At 36.7% G+C, this 24,800-nt stretch overlaps 1 protein-coding gene across 29 annotated transcripts in view; it reads left to right on the top strand.

Moving 5' to 3' along the window:
• The window catches only part of GPHN (gephyrin), a 603,331-nt gene that overhangs the window by 455,640 nt on the left and 122,891 nt on the right, over nucleotides 1-24,800 (top strand). For all 29 annotated transcript variants that reach the window (XM_048219788.2, XM_048219795.2, XM_048219804.2 and 26 more), the window contains one exon: nucleotides 73-115. In XM_048219788.2, coding sequence (XP_048075745.1) covers nucleotides 73-115 — 43 coding nt within the window. The remainder of the gene's footprint in view (nucleotides 1-72; nucleotides 116-24,800) is intronic.

Here is a 24,800-nt window from a genome sequence, read left to right as displayed (position 1 = left end):
ATTAAGTATGCATACATATCTGGCTATCTATGTTATGAGCCCTAAATTACTGAGTTTATGCTCTCTCTGCAGGTCCAGTCCAGGTGCAGCAGCAAGGAGAACATTCTCAGAGCGAGTAAGTATTTTATCATTTCAGATGGACTACTGAATTAAGAGTTTGTAGTTCAACAGGAAGAAGAGCTAAAAATGTTTTGGTGAAACAAAGAAGAGCAATTGGGGACAGTTTATATAAAGAATATAAATGTTAGGGCTTTCACCTCCTAAAAATATTAGTATCAATATATTAGTGAATATTTTCCTCATCAGTTGTTTCTGGAAGCTGGCAGCAGAATTTTGATAGCACTTCTAGTTGGGGTAGTAATGAGTTCCTCAATGATTCTACAATGAGAACCCTCTTTAATTGCCCACTGCCAAAAATTATTTGAAAACAGACTTAACTGAAAATAATAATATAAATCCACTATAAGAATCTAACTTAAAAAAAGTAAGTGACTCCTGAGAGGAGTCGTAATCATTTTGTAAATATGAATTCCTAAAAGATCCTACCTGCATAAGCAGCATGTTTCAGAACATAGTGCCACGAACGAAGGATAAAAAAACCTTAATTTTTTTTGTTTGATCACTAATAACATTAACTCGAAGTCATCTAACTTTGTGTATTACTAATTTTTCTATCCTATAAAAAGGAAATGTAAATAGCTTTTCCTTATCTGTATCCTTGAAATGATGTAACATTGAAGGTCCTGCCTTAAAAGTTTTAGGATCCTAAGAGAAAAGTACTATATAAATGCTAATAATTTAGTATTGTTATCTGTCACTTAAAATTAATGATCTCATCCTGTCTTCTCCCTGATCTTTATCAGGAGAAGAAGTACAGGTGGACCATAACTAAATGGGTCTTACTTACACCACTGAGAGTTTTAGTAAATAGAATGATTTATATTTCCAGTAGAATGTCTGTATTACTTAACAATCACAAAAGTAATTGGAGAACTTCAAAGAGATAAAAATTTGTTTTATTTTCTTTACTGTTAATTTTTCCTATTTCTGTGTTGTGCATCTATTATGTTAGCTTGAAACCTTGAGTTGGTAGACAAGCACACTGCAATTGTGTGCCCAGGATCTTTACGTTAGAGTTGTATAAAAGTAAATTCAAACAAACATGTTTAACTATACTAGTGTAAGTTTCCGCAATATTTGACAGACATGTGAATCTGAGGGAGGTTCTTCAATCCCAGAGATGTAACATTCTGTAATCCCTTACTAAGACCTAAATTGAGAAACCTGAGTCATGGGAGTAATGACAGAATATTCACTAAAATAAAACAATACAGATAAGTGAACTTTAAAAATGACATTTTGTGATGATTACTGTATGATTTCCATTTATTGTTAATCCTGAGATGATGATGGATCATTGATAGTGATTATGATGATTAGGAACAAAAATAATTTCTTAGTGACAACAGATTTCTTTGAATCCTCTTACACCTTTATCATGGATCTTTGTGTTATTAGCACTGTCTTTCATTTCAGTTATGTTCTTACTGGCTTGTAGACTGTTAACCACTTTGGATGGACATCACAGTTGTCTAGGTTTCCCTGATCGTATTTTCTTATGATGAAATAGTCATGTGCATGGTCCATAGAGCCATTTAGATCCATGTCAAGAGCCATCCAACATTGTAGCCTTTCTGTAAGTTTAAGGTCTTTCCTTTCGACACCACTTTAATAACTCATACACATGCCCCTAGCCACACCCAAGGACTCTTTCATCACCATGAGCTGTTCTGCCTCCGAACTTCTTAACTTCAGTATCTCATTGCTTATCTAGTCTACTTTAATCACCCTTAGTTTCTTCCTTTGCCATGAACTATTAATGTTGCAGTCATGTAGATCCTGTTAACAGTTCCTCATTCTTTCAGTGCTATGTTCTGCCTCTATTCTTTTGGACCCTTTCCCCCACTGTATAAATTATCTATTCCCCTTGTTTTCCTAGAAAATTCTTTTTTTTTTCTTTTCAAACATGTTTTATTTTGTAATGATGCATAAACAAATTCTTATAGAAGAGCCAAATAATACAGAAATATAGAGACTAAGTATAAATTTCCTCTTTATCTGCCCATCCCAGAATATCACCCTTCCCACTATAGGCAACCAGTATTTTCAGTTTGGTCTGTGGTGCCACAGACCTTTTTTCCTAAGCATCTCAATTTTATACATGTATATATACAAACACCATTTTTGTTTGTATGTTTGTTTCAAGTTCTTATTTAAATTCTAGTTAGTTAACATAGGGTAATATTGGTTTCAGAAGTAGAATTTAGTGATTCATCACTTACATATAACACCCAGTGCTCATCACAACAAATGCCCTCCTTAAGACCCATCATCCATTTAGGCTGTACCCCACCAAATTCCCCTCTATCAACCCTCAGTTTGTTCTCTCTACTTAAGAGTTTCTTATGGTTTGCCTCCCTCTCTCCCCTCTCCTTCTCCTATTTTCATCTGTTTTGTTTCTTAAATTCCACACATGAGTGAGATCATATGATAATCGTCTTTCTCTGACTAACTTATTTCACTTAGCATACTACACTCTAGCTCCATCCATGTCATTGCAAAGGCAAGATTTCATTCTTTTTGATGGCTAAGTAATATTCCATTGTGTTTTCTTTATCCATTCATATTCTTTATCCATTCATCAGTCAATGGACATTTGGGCTCTTTCCATAATTTAGCTATTGTAGATAATGCTGCTATAAACATCAGGGTGCATGTGTCCCTTCGAATCAGTATTTTTGTATCCTTTGATTAAATACCTAATAAGGCAATTGGGGGGCCATAGGGTAGCTCTATTTTTAACTTTTTTGAGGAAGCTCCATACTGTTTTCCAGTGTGGCTGCACCAGTTTGTATTCCCAACAGTGAAAGAGGGTTCCCCTTTCTCCGTATCCTCACTGTTGTTTCTTGTGTTGTTAATTTTAGCCATTCCAATAGGTGTGAAGTGATATCTCATAATCGTTTTGATTTGTATTTCACTGATGATGAGTGATGTTGAGCTAGAAAATTCTTACTTACACTTCAAGACTCAGTTCAAGTGTGAGCTACTCTGTGACATGTTCTATGAATTCCCCCTAGGAAAGGTAACTATAACTAATTCTTCTTGTATACCCCTCCTGTCCCTTCTTCTTTAATCGTTTTTTCATTTATTTACTGAATTAACTATTCTTAAGGAAAACATTTCCAAAATGTAGCCAAGGTAAAGAAAATTGTACAAGCATGCCTCGGAGATAATGCAGGGTTGGTCCCAGACTACCACAATAAAGTGAACATCACAATAAAGTGAATCAAATGTATTTTTTTGTTTCCCAGTGCATATAAAAGTTATGTTTATACTACACTGTAGCATAGTAAGTGTGCAATAGCTTTATGTCTAAAAAAGAATGTATATACCTTAATCAAAAAGTACTTTATTGCTAAAAAATGCTAACCATCCTCTATGCTTTCAGCAAGTTGCAATCACTGATCACAGATCACCATAACAAATATAATAATGATGAAAAAGTTTGAAATATTGAAATAATTACCAAAATGTAAAACAGAGACATGAAGTGAGCAAATGCTGTTGGAAAAATGGTGCTAATAGACTCGATTGATGCAGAGTTGCTATATATTTTCAGTTTGTTAAAAAAAAACCCACAATATCTGCAAAGCACAATAAAGTGAAATGCAATAAAACAAGGTATACCTGTAATCAACTTATTTTTTAGCATATATGGAAATTTGTCAAAACAAAACATCAATAGATCCTAGAGAAAGGAAAAGAGTTATACTTAACTTCTAAAATTTAGAACTTGGAGTTCATCTGGAATTGTCCAAGGAGGAGTTAACTTTGGTAATGTTTTTCTAAGTGTAAGAGATAACTTTCCTTTGGCTCCTCAAAAAAATTACCAAAACAACCTGTTGATAATAAACCTGAGTTATTCTTCCTGTGGTCTTTTAGGGTTCCCAGCCCAATTCAAACTTGATGGTGGTGTCCCCCACACACACAACACCAAGCAGTTCTCAGACACCAGCAGAATGTCCAAGAATTCAACTCAATTCTGACACTATCTACCCAGAAATAGCATCAGAGTCCACAGGTTAAGGATTCAGTCCTACAAAACTGCCTTCCATATTCCACTTCAGATGCCAGTCACAAGCCCCAGGCTGTTACTTGTGCCTCTGACCAACCAGCTACAGGTTAAAGGTTCCAGCAACCTCCTCCTTAGGTTCTATTAATTTTCTAGAGTGGCTTGCAGAACTCAGGGAAACACTTTCACTTACCAATTTATTAAAAGACCTGATAAAGGACACAAATCAACAGCCAGATGAAGAGAAACACAGGGCAGGGCCTGGAACAAAGGAGCTTCTGCCCTTCTGGAGCCTGGGGCCTGGCTCAGTGGCACCCAGAAGCATTCTGGTTCCCCAAGCATGGAAGCTCTCCATAAAAGAAGGGCCAAAAAGTTCTTCTTCTTGGGTTTTTAATGGAGACTTCATTACATAGTCATGATTCACTAAGTCATTGGCAACTGGCTAATTCAACCTGCAAGCCCTCTCCCTCCCCAGAGGTTGAGGGGTGGGACTCAAAGTTCCAACCCTCCAATCACATGGTTGATCCTCCTGGCAGTCAGTCCCCTGCCCTTGGGTGAGGTCCAAAAGTCACCATCATTAATAATAAGATACTCATTTCATCTTAAGGCTCTGAGGTATTTTTAGGAACTGTGGATGAAGACCAAATATATCTGAGAAATATATTTTGTCTGAATGACCAAATATATATTTCTTATAAATTTTTATATCATATATGGTATGGGAAAATACCACTACAATAAAGTTAATAGTCTCAACTAAAACTTTCTCAGAAAAGGAAAGGCAAACTCAGGGTGTTTATGAGATTTTGAAGTTTGATTTAAAGCAGATCTTTTAATATGGAGCTTAATTAAAATTAAATAGAGATCATATATAATCATCTAGGAATCAAGGACACAGCAAGGCAAGAGATTCTGAGAGTCTTGGTGTGTAAATTGTCTTTTGATACTTTCTATTTAAGAAGATTCTAGAGTGAGTATAAGTTATTTACAACTTCTGCCTTGTAATGGAAAGTTTTCTGGAATAGTGAAGTCATGTTAATAAAGACAATGGGATAGTAACGTTATGCTAATAAGACAGTAAGTTGTGTGGTTATAGGTGGTTTCAGGTATCAAGGTTCTCCTCATGGCCAGTCTTCAGCCTGACATCTGAGGGTGTGATCAATTAATCAACACAGACCTTCACTAAGGAATTACAATAGTAAATCAACTATCTAAAGAAGTTGTTTCAGTCTTCATAAGTGTCAAGTTTTCCTGTGTTTGTTGTTGTTGTTGGTGGCCATTTATTGAACCATTTGATGAGATAGCAACTGTATAGCAGCATTTAGGATTGGGAAGATCATATATCTGAATCCTGCTGCACAAATGTGAGAATTATGATCAGAGTTTGTAGTCCTTTTTCTTAGCCAGGAGATAAAAATTAAGCCGAGAACAACTATACACCCAACAAAGTAGACAACCTAGGAGATAATGAAAAAATTCTTAGAAACAAACAACCTACCAAGACTGAAACATGAAATAGAAGATCTGACCATACTGATTACTAGTCGGGAAATTGAATCAGTAATCAAAAATCTCCCAACAAAGAAAAAACAGCACCAGATGGTTTCACTGGTAACTTTTACCAAATCTTTAAAGAAAAATTAATGCCAGGGCGCCTGGGTGGCTCAGTTGTTGGGCGTCTGCCTTCGGCTCAGGGCGTGATCCCAGCATTATGGGATCGAGCCCTGCATCAGGCTCCTCCACTGGGAGCCTGCTTCTTCCTCTCCCACTCCCCCTGCTTGTGTTCCCTCTCTCGCTGGCTGTCTCTCTCTCTGTCAAATAAATAAAATAAAATCTTTTAAAAAAATACCTTTAAAAGAAAAAAGAAAAATTAATGCCAATCCTTCTCAAACTCATCCAAGAAACTGAAGAAAAGGGGACACTCCCAAACTCATTTTACAAGGCCAAGATTACTCTAATAACAGAGCCAGGAAAAGATGCTACAAGAAAAGAAAACTACAGGCCAAAATCCCTAGTGAATATAGATGCAGAAATTTTCAGTAAAATACTGCAAACTGAATTCAGCAGCACAGTAAAAAAATCATTCAGCATATCAAGTGGGTTTTATCCCTGGAATGCAAGCATTGGTCAATACACACAAATAAATAAATATGATAGTTTAATAGAATAAAAGAGAAAAAAGAACATGATCATCTCAATAGACACAGAAAAAGCATTTGACAAAATTCAACATCCATTCATGATTTAAAAAAAAAAAATTCTTAATGAATTAGGTATAGAAGGAACTTACCTCAGCATAATAAAGGTCATTAATGACAGCCCCACAGCTAACATCACACTCAGTGGTAAAATGTTGAAAATTTTTCCTCTAAGCTCAGGAACAAGACAAGGGTGCCCACACTCACCACTCTTACTCAAGATAGTACTGGAAGTCCTGACCAGAGCAATCAGGCAAGAAAAATAAATAAAAAACATCAGAATTGGAAAAGCAATAAAATTGTCCCTATTTGCAGATGACATGATTTTATATTTAGAAAATCCTAAAGACTTTTAGAAATAATCAATGATCAGGAAAGTTGTTAAGGTACAAAATTAACTTAAAAAACTTAGTAGTATTTCTAAATAATAACAATGAATTATCTGGAAAAAAAATAATCCCATTTATACTAGCATCAAAAAAAATAAAATAAAATATTTAGTAATAAATTTAGCTGAAATCAGTTTTCACCAAGGAGGTGAAAGATCTCTATACTGAAAATTATAATACATTGTTGAAAGAAATTGAAGAAGATACAGATAAATGGAAAGGTAACGCATGATCATGGAGTGGAAGAACTGATATAAGTATCCATACTGCCGATAGTGATCTGTAGATTCAGTGCAATCTCTATCAAGATTCCCGTGGAATTTTTTAGAGTAGAAAACAAAATTCTAAAATGTATATGGAACCACAAAAGACCCCAAATAACCAAAGCTATCCTGAGAAAGAACAAAGAGGGAGGCATCACTTCCTGATTTCAAGCTGTATTAGAAAACTATGTTAATCAAAGCAGTGTGGTACTGACATTAAAACAGACCAATGAAACAGAAACAAGAGCCTAGAAATAAACCCATGCATATATAGTCCATTAATATTTAACAAGGGAGTCAAGAATACTCAGTAGAGAAAAGACAGTCTTTTGAGATAAATGGTGCTGAGAAAATTGAATATTCACATGTAAAAAAAGAATGAAACTTGACACCTGTCTTAAAGCACTTACAAAAATTAACTCAAAATGGGTTAAAGACTTAAATGTAAGACCTGAAACCATGAAACTCCAAGAGGAAAATATAGGAAAAAAGCTCCTTTACATGAGTCTTGGCAATGATTTTTTTGGATATGCCCCCTAAGGATAAGCAACAAAAATTTTTTAAAAAATTTTTTAAATGGGACATCGAACTCAAAATGTTCTGCACAGCAAAAGAAACTATCAACAAAATGAAAAGACAACATATGGAATAGGGAAAAAAATTGAAAACCATATATCTCATAAGGGGTTAATATCCAGAATATATAAAGAACTCGTGCAACTTAATACAAAAATAACAATAATAATCCAATTTTTTAAATGGGCAGAGAACCTGAATAAACATTTTTCCAAAGAAGATATACAAAGGGCCAACAGGTACATGAAAAGTCACTCAACATTTAGTAATCTTAAGGAAAAATATTCAAGACCACAATGAGATATCACCTCATGCCTGTTAGAATGTTCACCATCAAAAAGATAAGTCATAACAAATGCTGGAGAGAATGTGGAGAAAAGGGAACGCACGTGTACTGTTCGTAGGATTGTAAATTGGTACAGCCACTATGAATAAACAGTATGGAGGATTTTGACTCCTAAAACCCACTTTTTCTACATTTTTCAAAATTAAGTTATCCAATAATCTTTTTTTCTGAGAAAAGAGATAGATGGGCTAAAATGGACTGTGAATGATGATGGGGACTTTACTGAAGGCAGCCATCAATCTACCAAGATAGTAAGTTCCTGTCCTGTTTGCAGTTAGTCAGCCAGCTTTTGTACCACAAATGCAGTACCAGTCATTGGGTGGCACCCAATGATCTAATTTTGGTCAAAATACCCCTCTGTGCTTAGCAAATATGTTATAACATATTGAACAACTAGTCAGGAGTAAATTGGTGCCAACAATAAAATATAAAGTATTGAGAGTATTTGTAGAGCTAAAATAAAGGAGATTTATATAGTGCCTTACTTGTAGGATGTATAAAAGTGAGGCAGCCTCCAAATAATACATCATTGTTTCCTAGTTCTTTTGCAAGTTCTATTTCTGTTAAAGTTTGGTTACAAAAGCTAGTTCCCACCAAAAAATCCCTGAGAACCTTCTCATTTGGGTATGATCTACAGGGAGTTTTGGATTTCCATTTGTCTAACCTATTATATAGTTTGTCATCTAAAAAAGTCACCTAATAGTTGAGTCCAGTTACCCAGGAAGGCAACTGATTCATTACAAGGATGTGGAACCAAAAAAACCTGGGTGGCTACCAAAGAAAAATGTGTATAAAACCAGTTTGGTATATGTTTAGCTAGTTTACAAATAAATAATAGCTGGGTACTAGATGCATACCAATGAATAATTAAGGAAGAAAGAGCAATATTAAGAATAGAGCAATATAGATGGCACCCTTAAACTGGGGAGGGGAAGTTGGTGGGGGACAACAATGAAAATAAAGAACCAGAGAACACACGTTAAAGCCTGGCAATTAGTTGTCTTGTTCTGTGACTCTTGGGTAGAAGGTCTCTGCATTTCATGTGGTCAAAGGTCTTGCGTAGAAGATGTCTCTTTCAGAGGACTGTCTGCTTCTACAGGGTTCCTAAAAACACCCCAGCTTAAGATCTTCCGTAAATTCAAGAATGTATTATTCCTCTTCAAGACATGAATACAGGGATTGAATCTTTGGGGTTCTATTGCTGTGCTCATTGCTAACAGTACCTTATAAGGTCCTTTCCAATGGGCCTCGGAGCTCTCTTTCTCTGATGTCTCTAACAAAAAAGACCATGTCCCTGGGTTTTAGGTCATGCAAGGGTTGTTTAGAAGGGTATTGAGGAAAGGCAGCTCATACCTATTTATGAGGCTTGGTGGATAGCAAGAATAATCCCATGCAATATTTAGCTCTATCTGCTTACAAGTGTGGAATTTAGAATCAAAGGTATATAATCCTAGATATATGGACTGGCCTGTTACTAATTCATGGGGGATAGCTGATGAACCCCAGGAATACTTGATCTCATTGGCATTAAGGATAATACCTTAAGCCATAGAAGTTCAAGAGCCTTTTAAGAATTTAATTTAATTTTCAAAATTATATTTGTTCTCTCTACCTTTCCTGAAGATTGAGGGTGAGACTGACAAAGTTTTTTACAAAGTGGCAGGGCTTTGTGACACTCTTTAGTAATAGGCCCAGTAAAATGGATGCCTCCATTACTAGAGAGGTCGGTATTCCCCAGGACGGGAACACAAAATCAAGAAAATTTTGCTACTGTTAGGGTTGTAGCTCTCTGTCAAGAAAAGTCTTCAAACATCCCAAGAACAAGCAAAAAATGACCAAGACATATACAAAACCTACTATAGAGAGTAGTGTTATTACATGATCCATTTGAAAGTCTTTAAAAGGGGGCCCTGAGGTTTGGGCTTTTGTCCATGTTCCACCCTTAATTTTTATCAGGATTATGTTGGTGACAGATGAAATATAGTAAAGCTTTCCCATCAATATTAATTATGTACATTGGCAAATTTATTCTTTCACTGGTGGATAATTTCATGTAAAATTTTTACAAGATTCTATTTGAGGTCGTTCAATGCTACTAAATAGCCAGTAGTCAGTTTACATTCAGAATTCTCCTAGTACCTCTTTTCTGACTCTGGAGCTGATTGCTGGCATTTTGTAATAGAGGCTTTGAACTCTCTTTGCTTTTAAACCAAAGATTTGGTCGCTTGGGGTATTCTAACTTGGTCTGGCATGATTAACAAAGCATTTCCTTTAGCCTCTATATTATTACCTCCTTTTGTTGAGCTCCTGTTTTATAATATCCACTTCCTCAGGAAGCATTAGAGCACTTAAAAGTTCTATGAATTGCTAACCATTCTTAATTGGGATTCCTGTTGAGGTCAAAAATCCACCTTGTTTCCAAAGTGTTTCAAAATCATGGAGTAACCCAAAAGCAAATCTACTATTAGTGCATATATTAACGCTCTTATCTGTAGCTAACTGAAACCTCCATTGTGCTCACTTGAGTTCTTTCACCTGGGCAGATTTGCCTCTGGCAAAGGATCATATTCTAGGGATGAACTTTTATGATAATAAGGTGGGAAGTTATTTAAGACGTAATTTTAACTCACAAAAGCCCTGTATTCATGTTTGGCACCCAAGGAAGAGGTTCAGTTTCCAAGAACTTGGTTAAGTCTTATTTTGGCATGGCAATTTCAGAAAAGTTGAAAACTTACTGCCTGCAGTAAGTCTGTGAGACTCAGGAATCCTTTTAATTATCTCTTAGATACTGTCATGGGAAAGTTTTTTAAAGTCCATACTCTGCCAGGGGTAGGAAATTTGCTGCCTTGAGGTAAAGCATATTCTAGACAAATGACCTTAGACAAAATTGTAACTTCTCTTTGGAAATTTTAGTCTCTTTGTGAGTTAAAACAGTTTAAGTAGACAGATGGAATCAGTCTTAGAGCTCACTCCATCTTTAGAACACAACAAAAAGTTACCCACATATTGAATAAGAGTAGAATCCCAGGGAAATACAGTCCTTTACGTCCTGATTGAGGACTTGTGACAGTAGGAGAGTGTTTCAGGAAACCCCTGGAACTTAACAGTCCAGGTATATTGTTGATTTTCTTAGGAGAAGGCAAATATTGACTGTTTTGACCCAAAGGGTCATTAAAGAAAATATAACGTAACACCATCAAATATGCAGCCTCAGGAGGCAGTGAAGATAAAAGAGATTTGGGGATTGGTACTATATAAAAGTGGGATATGACTTTCTATTATAGGCCTGATACACTGAACAAATCTGTATCTCCACCCACTGGGCTTTTTGATTGGGAGGATAGAAATGTTATAAGAATAAGTAAAACATGGGGTGCTGGGTGGCCAAGTTGGTTGGGCATTCAACTCTTGGTTTCAATTCAGTTCCTAATCTCAGGGTGGTGGAATCTGGCCCCACATTGGGCTCTGTGCTCAGTGCAGAGTCTGCTTGGGGTTCTCTCTCCCTCTCCCTCTGCGCCTCCTGCTCATGCTCTCTCTCTCTCTCTCTCTCTCTCTCTCGCACACACGCTCGCTTGCTCTCTCTCAAATAAATAAATCTTAAAAAAAAAAAAAAGAGTAAGTACAATATATTTTGAATCTTTTCTCTATTTACTTTCACCTAGTAATTTTAGTGCTTCTTTAGCTTCTGGTTTAAGAGAGTATTTTGTAATTTGGGGTAGAGGTTTAGATGGTCGATTTGAATCTTTATATGTTCAGCCCCAGTAATCCTTATAAGTTGAATTTTTGCCCACAAAGTGAAAAAGTTCTGGCATTTCCTTGAGATTTTCCATTTCGAGTTGATTTAGACACAAAGGTACTGGTAAGTCAATATCCAAATTAGCTATAATCTCATTACAAATAGGGGAGTCCTCGGGTACTTCAAGGAAGAAACCATCAGGAGAATATTTAATCTAGCAATTTCATTTATACAGTACACTCCTTTTTTTTTATTTTATTTATTTTTAAGGATTTATTTATTTTAATTTTTTATTTTTATTTATTTTTTTATGTAAAGTTCGATGATTCATTAGTTCTGTATAACACCCAGTGCACCATGCAATACGTGCCCTCCTTACTACCCATCACCAGCCTATCCCATTCTCCCACCCCCCTCCCCTCTGAAGCCCTCAGTTTGTTTCTCAGAGTCCAGTTTCTCATGCTTCATTCCCCCTTCTGATTACCCCCCCTTTCTTTATCCCTTTCTTCTCCTACCAATCTTCCTAGTTCTTATGTTCCATAGATGAGAGAAACCATATGATAATTGTCTTTCTGTCTTTGACTTATTTCACTCAGCATTATCTCCTCCAGTGCCGTCCATGTTGCAGCAAATGTTGAGAAATCGTTCTTTCTGATGGCTGAGTAATATTCCATTGTATATATGGACCACATCTTCTTAATCCAGTCATCTGTTGAAGGGCATCTCGGCTCCTTCCACGATTGAGCTATGTGCTGCTATGAACATTGGGGTGCATATGGCCCTTCTCTTCACTATGTCTGTATCTTTGGGGTAAATACCCAGTAGTGCAATGGCTGGATCATAGGGTAGCTCAATTTTTAACTTTTTAAGGGACCGCCACACTGTTTTCCAGAGTGGCTGTACCAACTTGCATTCCCACCAACAACGTAGGAGGGATCCCCTGTCTCCACATCCTCTCCAACAATTGTTGTTTCTTGCCTTGTCAATTTTTGCCATTCTAACTGGCATAAGGTGGTATCTTAGTGTGGTTTTGATTTGAATTTTCCTGATGGCTAATGATTTTGAACATTTTTTCATGTGTCTGTTAGACATTTGTATGTCTTCATTGGAAAATTGTCTGTTCGTATCTTCTGCCCATTTTATGATTTGTTTATTTGTTTCTCGTGTATTGAGTTTGAGAAGTTCTTTGTAGATCTTGGATACCAGTCTTTTATCTATACAGTACGCTCCTATCAAGTTAGCAGTTATCACAGAGGAGGGAAGAATATTCCTCTGTTAAATATCTAAGGGGCACAGTTATAAATGGAACTATCAGGATTATTAGAGATACCTACCAATAAGTAGTTTTTTACTGCAACGGAGAAATCGTGTAACAGTGGTATAGTTTAAGGTTGATATTGTATGCCTGTATTAACAAAAAAAAAATTGTGAGCTTGTTGAATATTTAGAGAAATTTCTCTCTCAGATTTTAAGGGTAGAACAAAAAATGAGGCACTCACTTCTCCCTCAGAGCACCTTCCTTAACTCACTTCATTTTTTTCCTTTAGTTTCTTAACTAAGATAAAATAGTTATTTTTTTTCAATGTCCTTTTTCTATATAGTATTTATAAGTATCTTTATCAGAAGATTCCTTCTTTCAGGATTTACTGACCCTGATAAGAGTCTAGCTGTTTTATCTGTAAGTCCATCAATTTATTGAGGTGGTTGTTATAAAACTCTCAATATTCTGCAAGGTGCTAGAAGTCTGGCAATGTTATTATTTTCCTTATTAGTTTTTTGCTTACATACAGAATCCTCTATTTTTGTCTTAAGAGTTTACAAAAAAACTAGGAGAGAGTTAGGAGTCACATCTGCTTTAAGGTCTATTCCTGAGTGCTGTCTAAAGGTGTTAAAGAGCCTCTCCCTGAAGTCTCCAATGTTCTCATCCTTTCTTTGCTGTAATACTGAATCAGAGTCCAATCTACTTTCTCAGGAAACCTCCAAAAGACCTTGACCAACTTCTGTAGTTTTTCTAAACCCCTCTGGTTTCTTATGTGATTCAGGTTCTTCCATTTCTACCTTTCCTATGGAATTTTTTGCATCTCAAACTTCTACTGCATATGAGCTAATTGTTTCAGATATGGAAGCCCTGGATTATATATTCTTAAAATTATTCTTTCTCTTCAAATTTCATTCTCTCCTTTTTTAGTCTTAGTGGTTTGTTTGTTTTCTTTTTTCAAATTTTTATTTAAATTCTAGTTAGTTGAGATATAGTGTACTGTTGGTTTCAGGAGTGGAATTTTCATCACTTACATGTAACACCCAGTGCTATCCTTTCTAGGCTTTGGAAAATCATTGATGACTCTCAAATTGGAGGAAGAATGGGGCTTAAAATCAACCATAGGGAGCTTTTTTCTGTTCTGAATGAAGTTTAAGAGGTGACTGAGCTTTGGAAGTTTCTGGCCAGCCAAAAGCGAAAAGGAGTGGAGCAGAGGGAGAGATGGAGCAGAAGGAAATGGAGTAGTATAGGATGGAGAAAGAGAAATAGTAGGATAAAATCCACTAAGCTCAAGATGTGGTTTCAGAGGATTTGAAGAGGCATTATTTAAAAGTTTTCACATTTTTATTTTACCGTCGTCAAGGAATTTCTTGGAAGCAGTTTTGGAATCTGAATTTATTTGGATGTTTCCTCATATAATGAAAAAATCCATCCCATTGGATGTTTGGAATTTTGTTCCTTTTTGTTCTGTAGTGCCTCTCAAATAATTTTGTTTAAATTGAAAGTTCCCCAGAGTGCCACTATAACTCTAAATTATCCTTGGTGAAATTAAAGATCAGTGCACAAATTTGGGTTATAGCATAACTACCTGGAAGAAGTAGGAGTCTGGTCTAGAAGGGACATAGATTTAGATTTAGCCTAAGACAAACTTAAGAAACTGTGAATAGAGTAGGCCAGCCAAGAGTGTTTCTTGGGCACCTCATGCATCAGGCTTCCCAACCTAATGGCTGGGTTGTCACACTACAAACTGACATATTTATAGTTCCAGAACATGGAAAGGTTTAAAGGAGAGTTTTCTCCAATAGCCATACTGTCACTAACAAAACAAGAAGAGTGAAAATTCTCAGATGTTGACCCTGGGCAAAGTTATCCAAAGGACAGCACTTTAATAGAGACCTGACCCTCTCAATTCCTGAGGCCAGTTTGCAAAATAGATTTATTGGGACCTATATCCATCTTTTTCCACATGAATTGTCCCTTTACAGAGGTATAACAAAAAACAAACCAAAAATGACAAGAATAGACAAGACAGACAGTAACGTTGTTGGAGATAAGATGTATTTCCACCAAGGATAAAAGCTTTTTTATTCTTGGGAGACAAACTTAGCAATTGGAGAGCTCAAAGAAAAAGCAACAGTTCCAGCTAATGTGAGACTTACTTATCTCACTATAGTAATTAGAGACACTCCCATTCCCCAAGCCCGAGGCTCAGAGGGCCTCAGAGAAGCTTGCTCTTATCAAATCAAGGGTCTTGGACGTTGTTGAGAAGATCAGTCTTGACTGGGTCTCCCTACGGCCTCTATGATTTTGCTGGCTCCCCACAAATAAGTTTTCATAGTAGAGGGGAGCTCTGCCTTAACAGAGTCTTGGTAGCATTTCAGTGTGAGTTCACTTTTGAGGTGTTTATGATATTTTGAAGCTAGGCTTAAGTTGAGTTTCTCATCATGGCAGTTTGATTAGAACTGGGTAAAATCATGATAAAATAGTTTAGAATGCACATCGCAAGGCAAGGAGTGTGTGTGTGTGTGTGTGTGTGTGTGGTGTGTGTGTGTGTTTTTTTTAATTTTGGCCTTATTCTACAGAATAACATTTGCATGTATGCAAAATCAATTAAAACCCAAGCAAAGCTCAAGTTGAACAAAGGGCCAGTGCTAACTCCAGGAAACCCTGCAGGGATCCCCAGGAATAAAGACGCATTAAAATTGTGATTTGAACACATTGATTTTTGGTAGCTCATTTAGCTACAGTCTTCAGGCATCAGCATGCATAACCAAAAAGTAGAGAAGGATTGCCTAAACAACTAGGCAGAGATAAGGAGCTGTGTTTTTCAGAGAAGCAAGTCATTCCAAATCCGAAATGACTGAAGCAGTTCATTTCACTTCATTCTTACTCAAATTCCACTGGAGTCAGATATGACATATCATCTTCTGTTCTAAGAATGAAGTCTTCAGGTAGTGTTTCAGATGCTATCTAAACTAACTGTCCTAGGAATACAGGGTGTATAAGTTCTTTAATTAATAGGTTTCTCTGGTTTCTGAAACATAAAATGAGTTACTGCAGCGGCCAAAGTCCACACAGAGCCAGTCATCAGTGTCCTTTCTTTCAGTCTTTTTTAATTGAGGTGAAATTCACATAAAATAAAGCATTTTTAAAGTAAGTAAGTCAGTGGTATTTAGTACATTTACAGTGTTGTGCAACCACCACCTCTATCTAGTTCCAAAACATTTGCATCACATGAAAAGGAAATTCCATACCTATTAAGCACTTACTCTCCACTCCCCACTGCCCCCAGCTCCCAGCAACTACCAGTCTGCTTTCTTTCTCTAAAGATTTGTCTATTTGAGATGATTTTTTACAAAATGGAATCATACAATTCCATATAAATATAATATGTGATGATTTTGTCTAGCTGCTTTTGCTTAGCTCCATGGTGTAGAATGTATCAGTATTTAATTCCTTCTTATGGCTGCATAATATTCTATTATGTATATATATCACATTTTGTTTATGCATTGGTCAGTTGATGGACATTTAGATGTTTTACGTTTTGACTATCGTGAATGGTGCTGCTGTGAACATACCTGTACATGTATTTGTTTCAGTACCTGTTTTCAGTTCTTTTGGGTATTTACCTAGAAGGTGGAATTGCTGGTCATATTTGTAATTCTATGTTCAACTTTCTGAAGAACTGCTGAACTATTTTCCACAGTACTAAACCATTCTACATTCTCAACAGCAATATCCAAGAATCCCTTTTTCCACATCCATGCCCAAACTTGACTTTTTTTTTCTTAACAACCATTCAAGTAGAAGGGAAGTGTTATCTCATTGTGGTTTTGATTTTCATTTCCCTAATGAGTAATCATGTGGAGGATCTTTTCATATGCTTGTTGGCCATTTGTGTATCTTCTTTGGAGAAATGCCTATTCAAATTCTTTGCCCAATTTCTAATTGGTTGGTTTGTCTTTTTGCTGTTGATTGTAAAAGTTCCTGATATATTCTAGGTTCTAGACCCTCATCAGATATATTATTTGCAAATATATTCTCCCATTCTCAAGGTTGTCTTTTTACTTTCTTGATAATGTCCTTTGCACAAAAGTTTTTAATTTTAATGAAGTTCAGTTTAAGTTTTCTTTTGTTACTTATGTTTTTGGTATCCTATTTGAGAAATCATTGCCAAATCCAAGGTCATGATGCTTTACTCCTATGTTTTCTTTTAAGAGTTATATGGTTTTAGCTATTATATTTAGGTCATTGATTCATTTTGAGTTACTTCATTCTTTCACACATAGATATCCAATTGTCCCAGTGCCATTTATTGAAAAGACTTGGCACCCATGTCAAAAATCAATTTACTATAAATATATTGATTCATTTCTGGACTCTCAATTCTATTCCATTGATCTGTATTACTATCCTTACACTAGTACTGTACTGTTTTGATTACTGTAGTTTTGTAGTAACTTTTGAAATTGGGAAGTGAGAGTCCTCCAACTTTGTCCTTTTTTAATATTGTTTTAACTCTTAGAGGCTATTCCATATGAATTTGAGGATTGACTTTTACATTTCTGGGGGAAAAAGGGGGGGAAAGCCATCAGGATTTTGATAGGTATAACTGTGAATCTATAGATTGCTTTGGGTAGTATTGCCATCTTAACAATATTAAGTCTTCCAGTCTGTCTTCCTTTAGATGTTAATGTGAGGCTCACATTTATATTTTGGGTATTTGTATGTTTTCACAATGAAGTAGGCTATGTATCTGGTAGAGATTCCACTCTCAGTCACAAAGTAATCTGTATATTTCATCTCTGGAGGAATTTTTTTTTTATTTTTTTTTTATTTACAATGATTTTTATTATATTATGTTAGTCACCATACAGTACATCCCCGGTTTCCGATGTAAGGCTCGATGTCTGGAGGAATTTTTATTACACAGATGTCTTTTGCATTTTCTTGCCTCAGAGGTGAAACCAGCGTATTAGTGTCCAACTTGGAACTAGTATGATTTGCTGTGCCAGACACCAGGTACCCCTCACCTCACAGCTGCCCCTCCTCCCACTTCTCCAGCCTGTCCCAGGGCCAGACAGGCCAGGCCACTGGTGCCCTGCAGTAGTCCAGTCCCCAGCGGTGAGAAGCGTGGAGACCAGCCCATAGCATGCCTCACTCCCTGAGAAAGGCCTGTTACCACAGCAGTACTCAAGCCACCTCCAATGCAAGGATTCAAGGGTGAGGGTTTAAAAACGTCTTGGTATGTAAGCTATCTTTGATGCTATTTAGGATTTAATGAGTCTTTCAGGAAGTTCCTAGAATTAATAATAAAAATTTTTGCAAGTTTTATCCTCCCAGGCAATAGTTTTCTGGATTAATAAAGTTGTGTTGATAGAGACATTGAATAGTAAAGTCATTTCAATTCTGACTGTAATGTAATAGCCAACAGTAGTTATCTAGGCAGAAATATCCCTAGAATGCAAAATAATTTATCAGTACCCTAACTTGGTGCCTAAAAGAAGGCATCCTTCTTCATTTAACTATGTATAAAATTGTATGCTAATTTCTGGAGATTCTTATTTGAACAAACTATATAGTAAGTAAAATAGAGGCTTCAGGTTTTGGGTTATATAAAAACAGAATTGACTTTCACCTTTGAATGAATTAAGAGATTTTATTACTTTAGCAGCAAGAAACTAGAATAATGATTCAGTTGAGACACTGTTCAAGAAAGGGATTTCCCATGGCTGGATTTCAAAACTGACTCAGCATTGCTTTCCTTTTCAAACCACTCTTTTTCCAGGTTGTTTTGCCAGTTCTCGAAGAATAGCACATTTATCTGAGGTCTCTAATGGACTTTTAATTTTAAAATAATTTTATCTTGGGGCACCTGGGTGGCTCAGTCGTTAACTCTCTGCCTTCGGCTCAGGGCGTGATCCTGGCATTCTGGGATCCAGCCCCACATTGGGCTCCTCTGCTGGGAGCCTGCTTCCTCTCCCACTCCCCTGCTTGTGTTCCCTCTCTCGCTGGCTGTCTCTCTCTCTGTCAAATAAATAAATAAAATCTTTAAAAATAATTATAATTTTATCTTAAGGACATGTTTACTTGAAGACAATTCTTTTTTTTTCTTTTTTTTTTTTTTTTAATAATGATTTTTTATTATATTATGTTAGTCACCATACAGTACATCCCCGGTTTTCGATGTAAGGCTCGATGATTCATTAGTTGCGTATAACACCCAGTGCACCATGCAATATGTGCCCTCCTTACTACCCATCACCGGTCTATCCCATTCCCCCACCCCCCTCCCCTCTGTAGCCCTCAGTTTGTTTCTCATAGTCCATAGTCTCTCATGTTTCATTCCCCCTTCTGATTACCCCCCCCTTTCTTTATCCCTTTCTTCCCCTACTGATCATTCTAGTTCTTATGTTCCATAGATGAGAGAAATCATATGATAGTTGTCTTTCTCTGCTTGACTTATTTCACTAAGCATTATCTCCTCCAGTGCCGTCCATGTTGTAGCAAATGTTGAGAACTCGTTCTTTCTGATTGCTGAGTAATATTCCATTGTATATATGGACCACAACTTCTTAATCCAGTCATCTGTTGAAGGGCATCTCGGCTCCTTCCACGATTTAGCTATTGTGGACATTGCTGCTATGAACATTGGGGTGCATATGGCCCTTCTCTTCACTACGTCTGTATCTTTGGGGTAAACACCCAGTAGTGCAATGGCTGGATCATAGGGTAGCTCAATTTTTAACTTTTTAAGGGACCTCCACACTGTTTTCCAGAGTGGCTGTACCAACTTGCATTCCCACCAACAATGTAGGAGGGATCCCCTTTCTCCACATCCTCTCCAACAATTGCTGTTTCTTGCCTTGTCTATTTTGGCCATTCTAACTGGCGTAAGGTGGTATCTCAGTGTGGTTTTGATTTGAATTTCCTTGATGGCTAATGATTTTGAACATTTTTTCATGTGTCTGTTAGCCATTTGTATGTCTTCATTGGAAAAGTGTCTGTTCATATCTTCTGCCCATTTTTTGATTTGTTTATTTGTTTCTCGTGTATTGAGTTTGAGAAGTTCTTTGTAGATCTTGGATACCAGTCCTTTATCTGTAGTGTCATTTGCAAATATCTTCTCCCATTCCGTGGGCTGCCTCTTAGTTTTTCTGACTGTTTCCTTGGCTGTGCAGAAACTGTTAATCTTGATGAAGTCCCATAAATTCATTTTATCTTTTGTTTCTCTTGCCTTTGGGGATGTATCATGAAAAAGGTTGCTTTGGCCGATGTCGTAGAGGTTGCTGCCTATGTTCTCCTCTAGAATTCTGATGGATTCCTGTCTCACATCGAGGTCTTTCATCCATTTGGAGTTTATTTTTGTGTATGGTGTGAGATAGTGGTCAAGTTTCATTCTTTTGCATGTAGCTGTCCAATTTTCCCAGCGCCATTTATTGAAGAGACTGTCTTTTTCCCACTGGGTGTTTTTTCCTGCTTTATCAAATATTAGTTGCCCAAAGAGCTGAGGGTCCATTTCTGGGCTCTCTATTCTGTTCCATTGGTCTATGTGTCTGTTTTTGTGCCAGTACCATGCTGTCTTTGTGATCACAGCTTTGTAGTACAGCTCGAAATCCGGCATTGTGATGCCCCCAGCTTTGTTTTTCCTTTTCGACAGTTCCTTGGAGATTCGGGGTCTTTTCTGGTTCCATACAAATTTAAGGACTATTTGTTCCAGTTCTTTGAAAAACGTTCTCGGTATTTTGATCGGGATAGCATTGAAAGTGTAGATTGCTCTGGGTAGCATACTTGAAGACAATTCTATTTTATTGGAGACACACATTATGTAATAGAACAGGGTTCAGTGGGATGCAGATGAGATAAATATTCATTAAATATTAAAATTCTTACCAGAACTGTTAAGTGAAAAATTTTAGGTATTTAGTTTATCTGCAGCTCCTAACTTTCTTTAAGACTTTGCTTTTCCCACTTTATGTGTAAAAGTTTGCTAGTCTTATACTAATCGACCGAACTTATGATTTTTATGGTTCTGCTGTCTCTGTCTCTCTCTCCCCCTCTAAAATAAGTAAACAGACAAACCCAATAAAATATTAAGGACATATTAAGCAAAAATTATGGAAATTAAGGAAATATAAACAGAAGAAGCTATTAAGAAAAAGGCTTTGTCACCTTCCAGATCTGAGCAGTGTCCCTCTTATGTTCTCCTCTAGTACTCTGTAGTTCTCTTATTTTATTGAAAGCCCATTTACAGTACAGTGCTTTTCTGCCTTCTCTGCTTATTCCGTCCACTCCATCCTAAGCTCCTTGCAGTAACTCATCTATCTTGCTCACTCATACTTTTCCCAGGATCTCTCAATAAATGGGATGAATGGGTGAGTGAGTAAATAAATGAAAGGAAAACCTTGGGCAAGCAGAGCAAAGAAGTGACAATAGAACATCCAGAGTAAGAAAAGAGAATGGGAGCAGAGAAGGAAAACAATAAACATTAGCAAAAGCATTAATGTTTTTGTTACCAGTACTATTCTGTTTAAATTATTTCATGTTTCATTCTGGCACTTATTATTCATTCGTTGTCACTACTGTCACCAGATTCAGAACCTTTTGTCTAAAGTATATTATCGTACTTTTTGGTTCTAGTCTGATGCTTTTCAATTTATCCTAGATAGATAAGTCTTCTAGTTAAATTTCTTGTACCAAAAACATGAAGTTTTGGGGGTGCCTGGGTGGCTCAATCAGTTGAGTGACCAGTACTTGATTTTGGCTCAGGTCATGATCGGGATTGTGGGATCGAGCCCCCCCAAGGCTCTGTGCTGGGTGTGGAGCCTGCTTGGGATTCTCTCTCTTCCTCTCCCTCTGCCCCTCACCACTCCCCCTAAAGAAAAAAAAATTTTTTTAAATAAGTTTTTTTTTTACGAGAAGAAACTCTTAAGAGAATTATGAAATAGTCCTTGAAGAAGTATGTTAATTTCTTGTAGTTCCTATTTTTAGAAAATTTTTCCTAATTCTCTCCCACTGTGATCTAATCCCTTACCCTCTTGATTGGCACTTACTGGATTAGACAACAACTGCTTATCATCACTTATTCAATTTTTCTTTATATAACTAAAGATAATTAGCAATTCACTTCCATAAATATTTATTGAGGTACTATTTATAAGACTGCCTTTCTCAACTTTCTCATCTAATCTCCTAAATAAATCAGATTTTTTCATATATCTTCATGTCATTTATTTACCAAGTTCTCAAATATTTTTCTTTTATTTGTGAAACCTAATAATTTCATAGGCAGTATTTACCTTCAATTTAAATTTGATCTTGTCTTATTTCATATGAAACATTGTGACTCATTTATTACTTTTAGTCAATCTTTTTAGCCTCTTGTCAGTATTTTATCTGGTATAGCTAAAAACATTAAGTTAATAAATCATGGAATAGGAAGTCCCACACCTCTTTTCTCCACAGACACACCAACTTAACAACAGTATATGGAGCAAAATACCTTTGTGAGAACTCCACAAACCAGTTAATAAATTGCACACCGCAGGTGAGTGCAAAGCCAAGAAGAAGCCAAGCAAAGGTGTATTAAAATGAGAAAGAAGAGTCTTTTCACTTTACCTATGATCTCTGCTCCCACTCATTCAGCACAGCTCACTATGATCATCAGAGAATACCCAGCTTGCAACCTCTCACTGGAGGGAAAAGGAGAGAGAAGAGTGGAATAAGCATCCAATGTTTGAGTTTTTTGAAGGCTGCCCAAGGAACTGGTTTGTCTCATCTGACTTGGAGTGCTGATGAAACCAGCATAGTTTGCATGCTTGGGGGCCACTGAAAGCAAGTGAGAGCAGTGGCTGCTTGCAGTGACATTGGAGTGCCCGAAATAGTACAGAAGCTGACATGGCTCACTGTTTGGGGAGAAGGCCCCCAGCTCCCAGCTTATTCCTTAGGTAGAAGAGAAAAGAGTGCAGCATGTATATGCAGCAGTCCAGTTTAGAGGTAGGGAAGGAGGCCTATCCAAAGGATTGGTTTCTGTCTCGCTTGACTTAGAGTGCTTGAGTTGGCATACTTTGGTTGCCAAGGGGCCACTGAGATTAAAGGAGAGTAGGTGGCTTGCTGCTGCAGCACCAGAGAGATTGCAGTGCCACAGGCAGATACCAAAGGAAACAAGAGACAATGGACTCCTGAAAAAGAAACCAACAAACCTCTCATGTAAGTAGAAAATTACATGCATAGCCAAGAGAAGTCATGAAACCCTCAGAATCTCTAGCTGGACTGTTTGGTGAAAGTCTTCCTCTGTACAAAGTCAATCTATAAGGACTGGGAGATATGGCTATTTTCCCGATATGCATAAAACTCAGAAGAAAAAAATCACAAGGTACATGAAGAAACAAAGAAATATGGCTCAATCAAATGAACAAAAATCGGTGGCTTAGTTGGTTAAGTGTCTGACTTTGGCTCAGGTCATGATCTCAGGGTCCTGGGATCGAGCCCTGTGTTGGGCTCTCCACTCAGTGGGGAGTCTGCTTGTCCCTCTCCCTCTCCCTTTGCCTCTCCCCCTGCTCATGGTCTCTCTGTCTCTCTCTCAGATAAATAAAATCTTTTTTAAAAAAAATGAACAAATAAATCTCCAGAAACCAACCCCAAAGAAACTGAAATCTGTGAATTTCCTAACACAGAATTGGAAGTAATTTTCTTGAAGCTAAATGATCTACAGGAGAATACAGATAGACAGCTATGCAAAATCAGGAGAACAATGCATGAACAAAATGAGAATATCAACAAAGACATAGAAACTATTAAAAAAGAACCAAACAGAAATTGTGGAACTGAAGAATAACTGACCTGAAAAATTCACTAGAAGCATTTAACAGCAGGCTTAACCAAGCAAAAGAAAGAACTTGAAGAAAGATCATTTGAAATCAAGTCAGAGAAGAAAAGGGAGAAAAAAAAAGAAGACAAGTGAAGAAAGCTTGAGGAATTTATAGGACAACATTAAGCAAACCAATATATGCATCATGAGAGTTCCAGAGGAGAAGAGAGAAAGGGAGAGCTTATATGAAGAAATAATGGCTGAAAACTACCCAAATCTAAGGAAATAAATGGACATCAAAATTCAGGAAGCTCAAAATATTCCAAACAGAGGATGAATCCAAAGAGGCCCACACCAAGGCACATGACAAACTGTCAAAAGTCAAAGATAAATAAATCTTGAAAGCAGCAAGAACAACTTGTATTTAAAGAAGCTTTCATCCCATTATCAGTGGCTTTCTTAGCAGAAACCTTATGGGCCAGAGGGGAGTAGGATGATATATTCAAAGTCCTGAAAGAAAAAGACAGTCAACCAAGAATACTATTTCCAGCAAAACTGTCCCTCAGAAATGAGAGAGAAATAAGGACTTCCACAGATAAGCAAAAGCTAAGGAGTTTATCGCCACTAGACCTGCCTTACAAGAAATGCTAAAGTTACTCCTGCAAATTGAAACAAAAGGACATCAGACAGCAACACAAATGCATATTAAAATATAAAACTCACCAGCAAAGGTAAATATATAGACAAATCCAGAATTCTAAAATACTGTAATAGTGGTATATAAAGCACTTTTAATTTTGGTATAGAATTTAAAAGATAAAGTCATAAAAAATAACTTTAAGACTATGTTAATGTATACACGGTGTATAAAGAGTGATTTGTGACATCAATTAATATAAAATGGGAATGGGAATATATAAAAGAGTAGAGTTTTTGTATATGATTGAAGTTATTATGAGCATGAAATAGATTGTTGTAACTACAAGATGTTTTATATAAGTTCCAAGGAAACCTCACACACACACAAAATACCTACAGAATATACAAAGAAAGAAATAAGAAATCAAAGGTCAATACAAAAAATCAATG

Source organism: Ursus arctos, unplaced genomic scaffold, assembly GCF_023065955.2.
Source record: "Ursus arctos isolate Adak ecotype North America unplaced genomic scaffold, UrsArc2.0 scaffold_25, whole genome shotgun sequence".
Lineage (NCBI taxonomy): Eukaryota > Metazoa > Chordata > Mammalia > Carnivora > Ursidae > Ursus > Ursus arctos.
The sequence above is the reverse complement of the archived record's forward strand: the minus strand, read 5'-3'. Positions and strand labels throughout refer to the sequence as shown.